The sequence below is a fragment of the Mesoplodon densirostris genome, chromosome 4 (genome assembly GCF_025265405.1).
Source record: "Mesoplodon densirostris isolate mMesDen1 chromosome 4, mMesDen1 primary haplotype, whole genome shotgun sequence".
In the NCBI taxonomy this organism is placed as follows: Eukaryota; Metazoa; Chordata; class Mammalia; order Artiodactyla; family Ziphiidae; genus Mesoplodon; species Mesoplodon densirostris.
The window spans coordinates 88,876,221-88,894,416 of record NC_082664.1 but is presented as its reverse complement, the minus strand read 5'-3'; the positions used below and the strand labels follow the sequence as shown (position 1 = coordinate 88,894,416).

Genomic DNA, 18,196 nt, shown 5'->3' with positions numbered 1-18,196 from the left:
TATATTTTTTACGTACGTTCTTCTCAAAAGACTAGAAGTAAACACGAGGCCAAGGAAAACAAAAATGTATATTTTTTCAATACTTGCGCTATTTATTAAATCCAAAAGAATCTCTCATTAAAAAAAATCACATTAGGGGCTTCCCTGGTGGCGCAGTGGTTGAGAGTCCGCCTGCCGATGCAGGGGACACGGGTTCGTGCCCCGGTCTGGGAGGATCCCACATGCCGCGGAGCGGCTGGGCCCGTGAGCCATGGCCGCTGAGCCTGCGCGTCCGGAGCCTGTGCTCCGCAACGGGAGAGGCCACAACAGTGAGAGGCCCGCATACCGCAAAAAAAAAAAAAAAAAAAAAAAAAAATCACGTTAAAAAAAAAAAAATGCTCAATCAGTGTAGAAAGGAAAATTATTTGGTCTGTGGGTATCACAAAAAAAGTCAGAAGTCCTTGACCACCAAACTAAAACATTATTCCTAACATTAAAAGGCCTAAATCATAAAATTTCATGAAGGACATACCTTAATCCCGCAGTGATAAAATACTGTCTATGCACTGGGTGGACATGTACAGTTCTTATTTTGCTCAAAGAAGAATTGATAAGTTTCTCACAAGAAGTTCCAGGCGTCCGCCTATCCACTAGTGACATACTTCCATCCCAGTGACCTACTATTAAAGTGGAGGCATCTTCTGCCAAGAAGTCAAAGGAGGAAAAGCTACTTCTTTCATCTCTATATACCTAAGGATATAAGTAACAATCAACTTATGTAACACTCTTCTTTTAAAGAAAGCCAATGCATAAATTCTTTGTTAAAAGAGTAACAAAACACTTAACCCAAATAACCTCATTTATCCTCCCTTGATCCCCACAAGAAGCATAGGGCAAAATGGTAATCCCCTTAGATGGAAACTAAGGCATTGATCAGCTGTGAGACTGCAATCAAACAGCCCATCCACCCATGTCAGGGCTACATCCCAAATCTCTTAAATCCAATAAACCTCAGATACAGAGCTACCCTGTGAAACTTACTAGGAAATGGACTGAATCTGAATCTTACCCAGTTGAAATACCTTAATATACCAAGTAACTTTGCCAACTAAGTCCAAGGTATATGGCTTGAATGCTCACCTACTCTTGGTGGAAGTGTAAATAGATACAAAATTTTTACAGCAATCAGGACACACCTATCAAAATATTTAATGCTTATACATACCCTTTGACCCAGTAATTTCACTAAGATATATATAAGGATGCTTGCTGCCAGACTGCTTATAACAGCAATAAAAAGCAACCTAAATGTCCACCAAAAAAGATCTGGTTAAATCATGATGGTACATCTCTACTTTGAAATACCATGCAATGCTAAAAAAGAATGAGGTAGATTTGTGCTATTAACTGTCCAAGATATACTAGTAAATGAAAAAAGCAAGTTGCAAAAAAGTATGTATATAGTGTGAACCCATTAGCACAAAGAAAAAAATCTGTATCTATATGCTTGTAAGTATATGTGTACTTTCTGGAAGCATACACAAAAAATACAAAGGTTACTTCGGGAGAGTGGGAATGGGGAAAGGGCAGATTTAGTTTGCACATCCTATTTACTGTAAGTTTGTGGGGTTTTTTTGGTTGCACTGGGTCTTCGTTGCGGGCTTCTCTCTAGCTGCGGCATGCAGGTTTAGTTGCCCTGCGGCGTGTGGGATCTTAGTTGCCCGACCAGGGATCAAACCCACATCCCCTGCATTGGAAGGCGGATTCTTAATCACTGGACCACCACAGAAGTCCCCTACTGTAAATATTTTATCATGAGCAGGTATTATTGTTATAACTTTTTAATCACTTACAATCCACAATATTATTACTTTGGGTTCAGGGCTCACACATATAAGGAATAAAAAATAAATGTTGTAGAACGTGTCAGTACTCAAGTAAGAGAGAATTACCACAATTCTTATCACTGAATCATGAATTGCTACTGACTTTTAGTTTTAATAACTATTACTATAAACTGAGATTAACAAATTAGTACACCAAAGGTATCCCAACCCCTATACCAAAAAAAGCCCAATATACACAAATGAAACTTGAAGTATTCAGTCATTATATTAAAATAGTTAAGTGCAGGGGATTTGGAGTCAGAGAGACTCAAGTGCAAATTCTAGTTCTGCCATTTATGTCCTTCAGCAAGCTAATAAACCTCTTTACCTCAGTTTTTTCAACTGTTAAATGGGGAGAACATTACCTATTTCATAGGGTGTTATTAGGCTTAATAATATATATAAAGCACACTCAGGTTAGTACCTAACACAAGGTAATTGTTCAATCAGTAGTATCAGAAGCAAATTACTGATACATGCAGTATCATGGATGAATCTTAAAAACATTATGCTAGGTAAATAAAGCCAGACACAAAAAGCTACACACCATTTGATTCCATTTACTTGACATTCTAGAACAGGCAAAATTATAGGGACAGTAATCACATCAGTGGTTGCCAGGGGCTTCAGGAAGGGGGAGAGGACTGACTACAAAGGGTCATGAGGTAATTTTTCCGAGTGATGGAAATTTTTTATGTCTTGATTGCAGTGGTGGTTAAACAGGTATATACAATTTGCCAAAACTTATAAAACTGCACACCTAACAAAGGTAAATTTTATAATATGTACTGTATACCTCAATAAACCTGACTTTTAAAAAAATAAATAAGTGTATAACTCTTACAACTCAATACTGAAAACACAGATAACCCAACTAAAAAATAGGCAAAAGATCCAAATTTCTCTAAATAATTACAAATGGCCAATAAGCAGATGAACATGCTCAGCATAATTAATCATTAGGGAAACACAAATCAAAACCACAATGAGATACCACTTCATACCCACGAGGTTGGCTATACTCACCACTAACAACAAGTGTTGGAAAAGATGTGGAGAAATGGGAACCCTCACATATTGCTGATGAGTATGTACAACAGTGAAGCCGGTTTGGGAAACAGCTTGGCAGTTCATCAGAATGTAAAACATAGAGTTACCACATGACCCAGCAATTACACTCCTACGTATATACCCAAGAGAAATGAAAGCACACAAAACTTGTGCATGAGTGTTCATAATGGCATTATTCGTAATAGTTAAAAATGGAAACAACCCAATTGTTCATCAACTAATGAATGGATGTGTAAAATGTGGTACAGCCACACAAGGGAATACTATTCAGCCATTAAAAAGAATGAAGTACTGACACATTCTACAACATGCATGAACCTTGAAAACATTTTGATAAGTATAGAAGCCAGTCACAAAAGACTATAAACTGTATGATTCCTTTTATATGAAATGTCCAGAACAGGCAAATATGTAGAGACAGAAAGTAGATTAGTGGTTTTCTAGGGTGAAAGGGGCAATTGGGAGTACTTGATAAGCAAGGGGTTTCTTTTGGAGGTGATACGTATTCTAAAATTAGATTGTGGTAACAGTTTCACAACCCTATAAATACACTAAAAACCACTGGACTTTACACTTTAAATGGGTGAATCGAATGGTATGTGAATTATATATCTCAACAAAGTTGTATTAAAAAATAAGTACAATCAGTTATTATTAAGTGGCTGATAAAACATAGATGTACCTTCAAATTTCAAACTCCAACCTTCCTGTAAGCATATAAACAAATACAAAACAGAATGTGACTTGCATACATAACTATATGGTATGCATTAATAACCAAAGTGCTACCATTAAACAGTTTAAAGAGGACTTTTCACAAAAATTATTTCATTTAATCCATGATTAATAGCCCATCCATTTCCACTAAGGATTTTAAATATCAATGTTGCTCTTAAAAACCTATTTTTAAAAAGGTAAAAATAGAAATTAAAAGAAAAAAAAAAGCAAAGACACCAGTAAAAAAAGAAACTGTGTTTCTTCTAATTGTCAGTAATTAGGAAATCAAGTCTGACCAGCAATACATTAACAGTCTTGAAAAGTCTTTTTTTCATATGGTTAAAAACAGACTTAAAAGAAATTAAACATCCTCATTTTTAAAAGAAAACCCAAAAACTATTAGCTCTCAAGAAGAGAGATAAAGTCTTCCCAACTATAAGAAAGATCATTTTAGGAGTTCAGTGAAGAACAAAAGCAGTTACGTATTATACTATAGCTATTAAAATAATTGGTTAAAAACTCTTTTGTAAGTAATTATGAATCATCTATACATAGAATATTAGAATAATTACAAAGACAGAATGTGTTAACTTTGAGTACTGGCTTACATAAGAAAATTAAGGCATAAAATTAGATCATCAATTAATATTTATGATGGTAAGCCATAATCAGTGATAATACCCTGTTTTCTTCATTGTCTATCACAAATAAAATGCTCTTATACTGAGGACCTCTAAAAACTTTAAAAGTCCCATTCAAAATAAGCTAAAGAATGAAAACCTACATCTAAACCATCCTAAATTTCACAAAGATTAAAATCCATATAAAAAAAGAGTTTGTAGGAATTCTCTTAATGAGGAAATCTGATATGGTTAAGTAAATCTGAAAGCTCACTTGAAATATGTTTGTTGTAACATTAAGTAGTAGATATTTAAGTAGTAGAACAAAATGTAATCACTGGGATCCAATATTGTGAGGATTCCTCAGGCCTTTGGAAGCTTCTGGCCTACCCAACCAGAGATCAAACCAATTTGAAAACCTCCAAGGGTAAGTAGTCTGGTTAACTTGGTAGACTATCTCTGGGAGGATGGACAGTCACGAGTATGAGACCAACATCTTTCAACTATTCTTAAACTTCAACTTAATCTTACCTTGCAGGGGGTTAGACTAGCCCAGGAAAAGACCTTATCCTCAACAGGTGGTTATGAATAAACCTGGCCTAAGATGTTCTGAATGAAACCACTTAGGTGTCCATTTCTTGCCAGAGTACAATTATATGACATCGAATGGCAGTTTTTCATTCTAACTTCACCGGATAAAAACAGCTGAGCTAATCTCTCTACCATCAGCTATACATGGCATATAAGAGATGATAAATCTTAGCTAGAAGACAAAAAAACAAATTTTATAGTTTCTGTGTTACATTACTGTGTTGGACAATGTGTTATAGAACTGTTATGTGATGAATTTCTCTAGTCTTTTTTGTCACATCTAAGACTCATCCCGACAAAATTCATATCTGCCAAGGCTAGAAATAATGAACAAAAGTAAAATAATATTCCAATATTTTTTCCTGAATAAAAGAGGACAAGTTTTAAGCCTTAAAATAGAAGAATAAGTTATTTTATTTAAAAGCTTTCTGCAAAAATAAAAAATAAGAGCAAAAACTTACTATGTACCAGGCTGTTTTAAGTAAATTCTTTATCTACATTAACTCATTTAATCCTCATGACAATCCTATAAGGTAGATACTATTACCATTCCATTTCAAAACTAAGGAAATTGAAGCACAAAGAGGTTAAGCAACTTGCCAAGGTCACACAAATAGTAACAGATGGGATTTGAATTTAGGCAGTGTAGTTCTAAAGTCCCTATTCTACACCATCTCACCCAGTTTGATGGTATAATAAACATTCATGTGGCATTTCGTAAGGAATCCAGAATATCACCTGAGGTCCATATGTAAACACATTAACATTTACCTCTTCAAAAACAGCTCTGGAAAAATCCCCACAGCGTAATGTGCCATCATAGCTCAGTGACAGCAGGTGAGCTGGATTGGCAGGCGAAAAGTAAAGACAGCTAACTGGTTGACTATGGGGTTGAAAAATATAAACTCCATCTTCTTTAGGTTGGTGAGTCTAGGATAGAGTTGGGGGTGGGGAGAGAGACAAAAACTGGTGAAAAGCAGTAATATTTTCTACACCATTATGTCATTAAACTGATTGTATTATATTCAGTCGTAGTCTATAACTGTACCCACCTTCCCACTCAGAAAGTCAGAACTAGAAACTTTAGACACTCACTAAGTTACTTTTTCCTAATTTTCAATCCAACAAAATTAAGTCACATTTATTTTAATAGTTTCCAGCTTTTTGCAACTAGCCAACTAGTTTTTCATAATACAGAGGGAAAAAATTACTGCTTATAATGACTTCAGTTCATGAAATTCTCAGGAAATGGGAAATTTACTTTTATTTCACATGCAGAATAATTCCTTACTACCTAAACTTCTATCAATACCACTCCCACTTTGCTTGCTAGGTGTGCTTCTATACAAGTATGTCATTCTCAGCTCAATTTTCATAAGGTGTTTGGTCCTGGCACAAAATGATAGTTTTAAAAATATTTTAGCCCCTAAATGCCCCATGAAAAATGCATGTACTTGAGGGACTTCCCTGGTGGCACAGTGGTTACGAATCTACCTGCCGAGAGAGGGGGAAGATGGCAGAAGAGTAAGACGCGGAGATCACCTTCCTCCCCACAGATACACCAGAAATACATCTACACGTGGAACAACTCCTACAGAACACCTACTGAACGCTGGCAGAAGACCTCAGACCTCCCAAAAGGCAAGAAACTCCCCACGTACCTGGGTAAGGCAAAAGAAAAAAGAATAAACAGAGACAAAAGAATAGGGACGGGACCTGCACTAGTGGGAGGGAGCCGTGAAGGAGGAAAGGTTTCCACACACTAGGAAGCCCCTTCGCGGGCGGAGACTGCGGGTGGCGGAGGGGGGAAGCTTCGGAGCCACGGAGGAGTGCACAGCAACAGGGGTGCGGAAGGCAAAGCGGAGACATTCCCTCACAGAGGATCGGTGCCGACCCGCACTCACCAGCCCGAGAGGCTTGTCTGCTCACCAGCCGGGACAGGCGGGGCTGGGAGCTGAGGCTCGGGCTTCGGTCGATCCCAGGGAGAGGACTGGGGTTGGATGCGTGAACACAGCCTGAATGGGGCTAGTGCGCCACAGCTAGCCGGGAGGGAGTCCGCGGAAAAGTCTGGACCTGCCGAAGAGGCAAGAGACTTTTTCTTTCCTCTTTGTTTCCTGGTGCGTGAGGAGAGGGGATTAAGAGCGCTGCATAAAGGAGCTCCAGAGACGGGCGCGAGACGCTAAGGCTGCTGCTGCCACCACCAAGAAGCATGTGTGCGAGCACAGGTCACTATCCACACCTCCCCTCCCGGGAGCCTGTGCAGCCCGCCACTACCAGGGTCCCATGATCCAGGGACAACTTCCCCGGGAAAACGCACGGCGCGCCTCAGGCTGGGGCAACGTCCCGCCGGCCTCTGCCGCTGCAGGCTCACCCCGCATCCGCACCCCTCCCTCCAGCCGGCGTTGAGTGAGCCAGGGCCCCCGAAGCAGCTGCTCCTTTAACCCCGTCCTCTCTGAGCGAAGAACAGACGCCCTCTGGCAACCTACACGCAGAGGCGGGGCCAAATCCAAAGCTGAGCCCCGGGAGCTGTGCGAACAAAGAGAAGAAAGGGAAATCTCTCCCAGCAGCCTCAGGAGCAGCGGATTAAATCTCCACAATCAACTTGATGGTACCCTGTATCTGTGGAATATATGAATAGACAACGAATCATCCCAAATTGAGGAGGTGGACTTTGAGAGCAAGATTTATTATTTTTTTCCATTTGCCTCTTCTTGTGAGTGTGTATGTGTATTCTTCTGTGTGAGATTTTGTCTGCATAGCTTTGCTTTCACCATTTGTCCTAGGGTTCTATCCGTCCGTTTTTTGTTTTTTTCTTTACTTTAAAATAATTTTTTTCTTAATAATTATTTTTTATTTTAATAACTTTATTTTATCTTACTTTATTTAATTTTATCCTCTTTCTTTCTTTCTACTTTTTATCCCTTTTATTCTGAGCCGTGTGGATGAAAGGCTCTTGGTGCTGCAGCCAGGAGTCAGTGCTGTGCCTCTGAGGTGGGAGAGCCAACTTCAGAACACTGATCCACAAGACACCTCCCAGCTCCACATAATATCAAACAGCGAAAATCTACCAGAGATCTCCATCTCAACACAAGCACCCAGCTTCACTCAACGACCAGCAAGCTACAGCGCTGCACACCCTATGCCAAACAACTAGCAAGACAGGAACACAACCCCACCCATTAGCAAAGAGGCTGCCTAAAAGCATAATAAGTCCACAGACACCCCCAAACACATCACCAGATGTGGACCTGGACACCAGACAGGCAAGATCCAGCCTCATCCACCAGAACACTGGTACTAGTCCCCTCCACCAGGAAGCCTACACAACCCACTGAACCACCTTTAGCCACTGGGGACAGACACCAAAAACAACGGGAACTACGAACCTGTAGCCTGCAAAAAGGAGACCCCAAAGAGTAAGATAAGCAACATGAGAAGACAGAAAAACACACAAAAGAAGAAGGAGCAAGATAAAAACCCACCAGACCTAACAAATGAAGAAGAAACAGGCAGTCTACCTGAAAAAGAATTCAAAATAATGATAGTAAAGATGATCCAAAATCTTGGAAATAGAATAAAGAAAATGAAAGAAACATTTAACAAGGACCTAGAAAAACTAAAGATGAAATAAGCAACGATGACCAACACAATAAATGAAATTAAAAATACTCTAGATGGGATCAATAGCAGAATAACTGAGACAAAAGAACAGATAAGTGACCTGGAAGATAAAATAGTGGAAATAACTACTGCAGAGCAGAAAAAAGAAAAAAGAATGAAAAGAACTGAGGACAGTCTCAGAGACCTCTGGGACAACATTAAACGAACCAACATTCGAATTATAGGGATCCCAGAAGAAGAAGAGAAAAAGAAAGGGACTGAGAAAATACTTGAAGAGATTATAGTTGAAAACTTCCCTAATATGGGAAAGGAAATAGTTAATCAACTCCAGGAAGCACAGAGAGTGCCATACAGCATAAATCCAAGGAGAAACATGCCAAGACACATATTACTCAAACTGTCAAAAATTAAATACAAAGGGCTTCCCTGGTGGCGCAGTGGTTGGGAGTCCGCCTGCCGATGCAGGGGACGTGGGTTCGTGCCCCGGTCTGGGAGGATCCCTATGCCACAGAGCGGCTGGGCCCATGAGCCATGGCCACTGAGCCTGCGCGTCCGGAGCCTATGCTCCACAGCGGGAGAGGCTGCAGCGGTGAGAGGCCCACATACCGCAAAAAAAAAAAAAAAAAAAAAAATTAAATACAAAGAAAACATATTAAAACCAGCAAGGGAAAAACAACAAATAACACACAAGGGAATCACCATAAGGTTAACAGCTGATCTTTCAGCAGAAACTCTGCAAGCCAGAAAGGACTGGCAGGACATATTTAAAGTGATGAAGGAGAAATCCCAACAACCAAGATTACTCTACCCAGGAAGGATCTCATTCAGATTTCATGGAGAAATTAAAACCTTTACAGACAAGCAAAAGCTGAGAGAGTTCAGTACCACCAAACCAGCTTTACAACAAATGCTAGAGGAACTTCTCTAGGCAAGAAACACAAGAGAAGGAAAAGATCGACAATAACAAACCCAAAACAATTAAGAAAATGGCAATAGGAACATACCTATCAATAATTACCTTAAATGTAAATGAATTAAATGCTCCCACCAAAAGACACAGACTGGCTTAATGGATACAAAAACAAGACCCATATATATGCTGTCTACAAGGGACCCACTTCAGACCTAGAGACACATACAGACTGAAAGTAAGGGGATGGAAAAAGATATTCCATGCAAATGGAAATCAAAACAAAGCTGGAGTAGCAATTCTCATATCAGACAAAATAGACTTTAAAATAAAGACTATTAGAAGAGACACAGAAGGACACTACATAATGATCAAGGGATCGATCCAAGAAGAAGATATAAGAACTGTAAACATTTATGCACCCAACATAGGAGCACCTCAATACACAAGGCAAATACTAACAGCCACAAAAGGGGAACTCGACAGTAACACATTCATTGTAGGGGACTTTAACACCCCACTTGTATCAATGGACAGATCATCCAAAATGAAAATAAATAAGGCAACACAAGCTTTAAATGATACATTAAACAAGATGCACTTAATTGATATTTATAGGACATTCCATCCAAACACAACACAATACACATTTTTCTCAAGTGCACATGGAACATTCTCCAGGATAGATCATATCTTGGGTCACAAATCAAGCCTTGGTAAATTTAAGAAAATTGAAATTGTATCAAGTAACTTTTCTGACCACAACGCTATGAGACTAGATATCAATTACAGGAAAAGATCTGTAAAAAGTACAAACACATGGAGACTAAACAATACACTACTTAATAACGAAGTGATCACTGAGGAAGTCAAAGAGGAAATCGAAAAATACCTAGAAACAAATGACAATGGAGACACGACGACCCAAAACCTATGGGATGCAGCAAAAGCAGTTCTAAGAGGGAAGCTTATAGCAATACAATCCTACCTTAAGAAACAGGAAACATCTCGAATAAACAACCTAAACTTGCACCTAAAGCAATTAGAGAAAGAAGAACAAAAAATACCCCAAAGTTAGCAGAAGGAAACAAATCATAAAGATCAGATCAGAAATAAATGAAAAAGAAATGAAGGAAACGACAGCAAAGATCAGTAAAACTAAAAGCTGGTTCCTTGAGAAGATAAACGAAATTGATAAACCATTAGCCAGACTCATCAAGAAAAAAAGGGAGAAGACTCAAATCAATAGAATTAGAACTGAAAAAGGAGAAGTAACAACTGACACTGAAGAAATACAAAGGATTATGAGAGATTACTACAAGCAACTCCATGCCAATAAAATGGACAACCTGCAAGAAATTGACAAATCCTTAGAAATGCACAACCTGCCAAGACTGAATCAGGAAGAAATAGAAAATATGAACAGACCAATCACAAGCACTGAAATTGAAATGGTGATTAAAAATCTTCCAACAAACAAAAGCCCAGGACCAGATGGCTTCACAGGCGAATTCTATCAAACATTTAGAAAAGAGCTAACACCTATCCTTCTCAAACTCTTCCAAAATATAGCAGAGGGAGGAACACTCCCAAACTCATTCTACGAGGCTACCATCACCTTGATACCAAAACCAGACAAGGATGTCACAAAGAAAGAAAACTACAGGCCAATATCACTGATGAACATAGATGCAAAAATCCTCAACAAAATACTAGCAAACAGAATCCAACGGCACATTAAAAGGATCATGCACCATGATCAACTGGGGTTTATTCCAGGAATGCAAGGATTCTTCAATATATGTGAATCAATCAACGTGATACACCATATTAACAAATTGAAGGAGAAAAACCACATGATCATCTCAATAGATGCAGAGAAAGCTTTCGACAAAATTCAACACCCATTTATGATAAAAACCCTCCAGAAAGTAGGCATAGAGGGAACTTACCTCAACATAATAAAGGCCATATATGACAAACCTACAGACAACATCATCCTCAATGGTGAAAAACTGAAACCACTTCCACTAAGATCAGGAACAAGACAAGGATGTCCACTCTCACCACTCTTATTCAACATAGTTCTGGAAGTTTTAGCCACAGCAATCAGAGAAGAAAAGGAAATAAAAGGAATCCAAATCGGAAAAGAAGAAGTAAAGCTGTCACTGTTTGCAGATGACATGATACTATATATAGAGAATCCTAAAGATGCTACCAGAAAACTACTAGAGCTAATCAATGAATTTGGTAAAGTACCAGGATACAAAATTAATGCACAGAAATCTCTGGCATTCCTGTACACTAATAATGAAAAATCTGTAAGTGAAATAAAAAAAAACACTCCTATTTACCACTGCAACAGAAAGAATAAAATATCTAGGAATAAACCTAAAGAGACAAAAGACCTGTATGCAGAAAATTATGACACTGATGAAAGAAATTAAAGATGATACAAATAGATGGAGAGATATACCATGTTCCTGGATTGGAAGAATCAATATTGTGAAAATGACTCTACTACCCAAAGCAATCTACAGATTCAATGCAATCCCTATCAAACTACCACTGGCATTTTTCACAGAACTAGAACAAAAAATTTCACAATTTGTATGGAAAGACAAAAGACCCCGAAAAGCCAAAGCAATCTTGAGAACGAAAAACGGAGCTGGAAGAATCAGGCTCCCGGACTGCAGACTATACTACAAAGCTACAGTAATCAAGACAGTATGGTACTAGCACAAAAACAGAAAGATAGATCAATGAGACAGGATAGAAACCCAGAGATAAACCCACGAACATATGGTCATCTTATCTTTGATAAAGGAGGCAGGAATGTACAGTGGAGAAAGGACAGCCTCTTTAATAAGTGGTGCTGGCAAAACTGGACAGCTACATGTAAAAGAATGAGATTAGATCACTCCCTAACACCATACACAAAAAGAAGCTCAAAATGGATTAAAGACCTAAATGTAAGGCCAGACACTATCAAACTCTTAGAGGAAAACATAGGCAGAACACTCTATGACATAAATCACAGAAAGATCCTTTTCGACCCACCTCCTAGAGAAATGGAAATAAAAACAAAAATAAACAAATGGGACCTAATGAAACTTCAAAGCTTTTGCACAGCAAAGGAAACCATAAAAAAGACCAAAAGACAACCCTCAGAATGGGAGAAAATATTTGCAAATGAAGCAACTGACAAAGAATTAATCTCCAAAATTTACAAGCAGCTCTTGCAGCTCAATAGCAAAAAACAAACAACCCAATCCAAAAATGGGCAGAAGACCTAAACAGACATTTCTCCAAAGAAGATATACAGATTGCCAACAAACACATGAAAGAATGCTCAATATCATTAATCATTAGAGAAATGCAAATCAAAACTACAATGAGATATCATCTCACACCGGTCAGAATGGCTATCATCAAAAAATCTAGAAACAATAAATGCTGGAGAGGGTGTGGAGAAAAGGGAACACTCTTGCACTGCTGGTGGGAATGTGAATTGGTACAGCCACCATGGAGAACAGTATGAGGTTCCTTAAAAAACTACAAATAGGGCTTCCCTGGTGGCGCAGTGGTTGAGAGTCTGCCTGCCGATGCAAGGGACGCGGGTTCGTGCCCTGGTCCATGAGGATCCCGCATGCCGCGGAGCGGCTAGGCCCGTGAGCCATGGCTGCTAAGCCTGTGCTCCGCAACAGTAGAGGCCACAACAGTGAGAGGCCCGCGTACCACAAAAAACAAACAAACAAACAAAAAAACTACAAATAGAACTACCATATGACCCAGCAATCCCATTACTGGCCATATACCCTGAGAAAACCATAATTCAAAAAGAGTCATGTACCAAAATGTTCATTGCAGCTCTATTTACAATAGCCAGGAGATGGAAACAACCTAAGTGTCCATCATCGGATGGATGAATGGATAAAGAAGATGTGGCACATATATACAATGGAATATTTCTCAGCCATAAAAAGAAACGAAATTGAGTTATTTGTAGTGAGGTGGATGGACCTAGAGTCTGTCAGAGTGAAGTAAGTCAGAAAGAGAAAGACAGGGGCTTCCCTGGTGGCGCAGTGGTTGAGAGTCCGCCTGCCGATGCAGGGGACGTGGGTTCGTGTCGCGGTCCGGGCGGATCCCACATGCCGCGGCTGGGCCCGTGAGCCATGGCCGCTGAGCCTGCGCATCCGGAGCCTGTGCTCTGCAACGGGAGAGGCCACAACAGTGAGAGGCCCGCGTACCGCAAAAAAAAAAAAAAGAAAGAGAAAGACAAATACCGTATGCTAACACATATATATGGAATCTAAGTAAAAAAAAATATATCATGAAGAACCTATGGGTAAGACGGAAATAAAGACACAGACCTACTAGAGAATGGACTTGAGGATATGGGGAGGGGGAAGGGTAAGCTGTGACAAAGTGAGAGAGTGGCATGGACATATATACACTACCAAACGTAAAATAGATAGCTAGTGGGAAGCAGCCGCATAGCACAGGGAGATCAGCTCAGTGCTTTGTGACCACCTGGATGGGTGGGATAGGGAGGGTGGGAGGGAGGGAGACGCAAGAGGGAGGAGATATGGGAACATACGTATATGTATAACTGATTCACTTTGTTGTAAAGCAGAAACTAACACACCATTGTAAAGCAATTATCCTCCAATAAAGATGTAAAAAAAAAAAAGAATCTACCTGCCAATGCAGGGCACATGTGTTTGAGCCCTGGTCTGAGAAGATCCCACATGCTGCGGAGCAACTAAGCCCATGTGCCACAACTACTGAGCCTGTGCTCTAGAGCCTGCAAACCACAACTACTGAGCCTGCAAGGCACAACTAGTCAGCCCACGTGCCACAACTACTGAAGTCCACAAGCCTAGAGCTGTAGTACACAACGAGAAGTCACCGCAACTAGAAGCTCGCGCACAGCAACGAAGACCCAACCAAATATAAATAAATAAATAACAGCCCTAAATAAGTAAATAAATAAATAAAATTTTAAAAATGCATGAACTTGAATTTCAGTAGTAATATTACTACTTCTAAGGATTATCCTTTCCACAACTGGATTACCAACTCCGAAATCATCATTTTTCGGATTCTGCTGTTATATTCTTATGCCATATGTCATATTATGAACCAGAACAACTTTCTAAATCTAGCTTAGTCGGCTCTGAAATACTCAAACACTTTTGTTTTCGTCTTTTTTATTTAAGTTTTTAAATAAAGAGAAAAAAAATTTAAAGAAACATGAAAAGAGAAGGAAGAAAAAAAATTACAATCACACAAACTCCTCCTCCTACCCAGAGTTAACCACTGTTAACATTTTGGCATATTTGTCTATAGCATATATTTTTTAGAAAAACAAAACTCTCCATTGTTATAAGGAACTCAAACAAATATACAAAGGAATATACAAAGACAAAAGTTTTGAAAAATCATTCAAAACCCAAAATTGACCAAAATTATCATTAAAATACTAAGTGATCATTAAAGATGTCTTTACATGTACTTACTTATACAGATAGAAGGACAGAGAAGAAATTTAGAGGGAAAAAAAAGGCCACTTTAAATTTAAATATTTTAACTATACTTTAGGGGCTTCCCTGGTGGTGCAGTGGTTAAGAATCCACTTGCCAATGCAGGGGACACGGATTTGAGCCCTGGTCCAGGAAGATCCCACATGCTGTGAAGCAACTAAGCTGATGTGCCAGAACTACTGGGCCTGCACTCTAGAGCCCTCAAGCCACAACTACTGAGCCCTTGTGCGACAACTACTGAAGCCCGCATGCCTAGAGCCCATGCACTGCAACAAGTGAAGCAACCACAATAAGAAGCCCACACACCACAATGAAGAGTAGCCCCCGCTTGCCACAACTAGAGAAAGCCCGCGCGCACCAACAAAGACCCAATGCAGCCATAAATAAATAAATTTATATTTAAAAAAATTTTAACTATATACTTTAAAATAATAAAAGAAAATCAAGCTGAAGGAATTTTTGAACTTCGAGTATTTCTTTACAAGAGCTATCTCCTAAGAAGGAAAAAGTATAAAATATAAAGCAGTTTTAGTCATTACACTTTTTTATTTAACTATGTATGTCTCAATTTTAGACAATTTCTATTGACTGAAAACATTATTCTCACCCCTCCTCCAATCTCCCCTTTCTTCATCTCTATATTTTGTTATTTTTGTTTTTTCCAGGTTAACAACATTCATATCCAGTTCTGTAACTATGGATGTCTCAATTTTAGACAATTTCTATTGACTGAGAACATTATTCTCACCCCTCCTCCAATCTCCCCTTTCTTCATCTCTATATTTTGTTATTTTTGTTTTTTCCAGGTAAACAACATTCATATCCAGTTCTGTAATTATAATTCATATGGCTGTTTAATATTAGTTCTGTATTTAAATATTTATTTATTTATTTCATTTATTTTTGGCTGCGTCAGGTCATAGTTGCGGCACGTGGGATCTTGATTGCGGCACGCGGGATCTTTCATTGCAGCATACAGGCTCTTCATTGTGGCACATGGGTTTCTCTTTAGTTGTGGCGCGCAGGTTTTCTCTCTCTAGTTGTGGTGCGTGGGCGCCAGAGCATGTGGGCTCTGTAGTTTGCGGCATGCGGGCTCTCTAGTTAAGGCCCGCGGGCTTAGTTGCCCCACAGCATGTGGGATCTTAGTTCCCCAACCAGGGATCGAACCTGTGTCCCCTGCACTGGAAGGCAGATTCTTTACCACTGGACCAGGGAAGTCCCAGTTCTGTATTTAAATGGATTCAATACTCATCATCAATTTTTCTGTCAAGCTTCTCCATTCCTGAATCCTTAATTTTGATTTACTCTCAACTGGCCAAGATTTGCTATCAAGCAGTTTTTTCCAGATGAACTCATAGGTCTTCAATTTCTTGAGTTTTTTCAGATGTGAAAAGACCTACCTGCTGTCTTTACATTAGAATAATATCTTGGGCTGGGTATGTATTCCAGGCCACACTTCCTTCTCTCAGAACTTTGTAGACATTACATGAAATGTTGCTGTAGAAAACTGAGGCAAACCTGGCTTTTCTCCTTGAATATAATTTGTTTTTCCTGACTAAAGAATTCTTTATCCTTGAAGTCCAAATCTTCCTAGAACATGGCATACACACTCAAATCTGCCAATTCAATTCTGTCTTTTCAGAAAAGTTCTCTTTGAATATATTTTCTGTTCCATTTGTTGGGTCATCTTTGACTGGCTTTCCTTTCCTTTTTTTTTTTAATGAATTTATTTATTTACCTATCTATCTATCTATCTTTGGCTGCCTTGGGTCTTGCTACTGCACACGGGCTTTGTCTAGTCATGGCAAGTGGGGGCGACTCTTCGTTGTGGTGCGCAGGCTTCTCATTGCAGTGGCTTCTCTTGTTGCAGAGCACAGGCTCTAGGCGCATGGGCTTCAGTAGTTGTGGCACACAGGCTCAGTAGTTGTGGCACACGGGCTTCATTGCTCCGCAGCATGTGGGATCTTCCTGGACCAGGGATTGAACCCGTGTCCCCTGCATTGGCAGGCGGATTCTTAACCACTGCAACACCAGGGAAGTCCTGGCTTTCCTTTTCTATTGGTTTTTCTCATAAAACTTTTTTCATCTGTGTTTCAGATTACCTCGTATCTTTCCTTTAATATCTGTAATTTCATTTTCAGCAATGTATATTCTGTTCCTTGCTTTTGTCTAATTTATTAGTTTCACTGATCTTCAATTTGTTTCCTTAGTTCTACAGTCTCCCTTTTCATTTCATTCTGTTGTTTTATCACCTTATCTTTGAGTCTTATTTTACCAAATTAATGTTGATATTAACTTTCTCCACAGCAGCACTGTCCCAAAGAACTTTCTGAGATGACAAAAATGTTATATGTATGCACTGTCCAATATGGTATCCACTAGTCATGTGCAGCTATTAAGCACTTGAAATGTGCCTGGTGTAACTGAAGAACTGAATTTTCTATTTTAATTAATTTAAAATAAATACACATATCCCCCACTTTTCAAAAGTTCGCTTTATGACACTTTGCTCTTACAAAACACCTATGTTAGTACCTATTTTTGCTAACTGAAGGGAATCCAAAGAAGATTTTTGCTTTTGTGAGAAAAGGTGAAAAATGAAAATATTATTCAGCATTTGTTTTACAGGAAGTTGTTACAGAGGCTTTATGTATAAAGCTATACATCTGACCACTACCCACCTCTACAGCTTCCCCCTATTCCGCTCATCCCTTCCGTTTATGCCTCTGCTGTTTATGCTCTAGCCACAGAGGCATTCTTTCAGAGGCATTCTTCAGGTCCTTAAATGTATCAAGCGGCATCCTCCTGCCTAAGGTCCTTGACATGCTGTTCCTCTTGTGTGAAATGCTCTTTTCCCTTTCATTGCTTGGTTTATTACTCCTACTTAGCTTTCAAATCTCAACTCAATTCTCACTTCCTCAGGGAAGCCTTCCCTGATCCTCAAAATCAGGCCAGTTCCCCTGTTATGTGTTTTTATAACACTACTTTTCATCCACTCCATTAATCACAGTATATAATTCACTCCACTTATCAAACATGTAATTATTTCATTCATGCTGTTTTTGCCACTAAATTCTAAACTCCATAAGGACAGAGACAATCTTTCCTCACAAATATGGATGGGAAGTCATTAGAATAGTACTTAGGGGACTTCCCTGGTGGTTCAGCGGTTAAGAATCTGCCTGCCGGGCTTCCCTGGTGGCGCGGTGGTTGAGAGTCCGCCTGCCGATGCAGGGGACACGGGTTCGTGCCCCG

The 18,196-nt window shown here is 39.3% G+C and overlaps 1 protein-coding gene across 12 annotated transcripts in view; it reads right to left on the bottom strand.

The window, feature by feature from the left end:
• WDR76 (WD repeat domain 76) overlaps positions 1 to 18,196 on the bottom strand; it is a 73,785-nt gene that overhangs the window by 10,239 nt on the left and 45,350 nt on the right. For all 12 annotated transcript variants that reach the window (XM_060096750.1, XM_060096756.1, XM_060096749.1 and 9 more), the window contains 2 exons: positions 5,636 to 5,794; positions 512 to 729 (listed from right to left, as the gene is read on the bottom strand). In XM_060096750.1, coding sequence (XP_059952733.1) covers positions 512 to 729; positions 5,636 to 5,794 — 377 coding nt within the window. The remainder of the gene's footprint in view (positions 1 to 511; positions 730 to 5,635; positions 5,795 to 18,196) is intronic.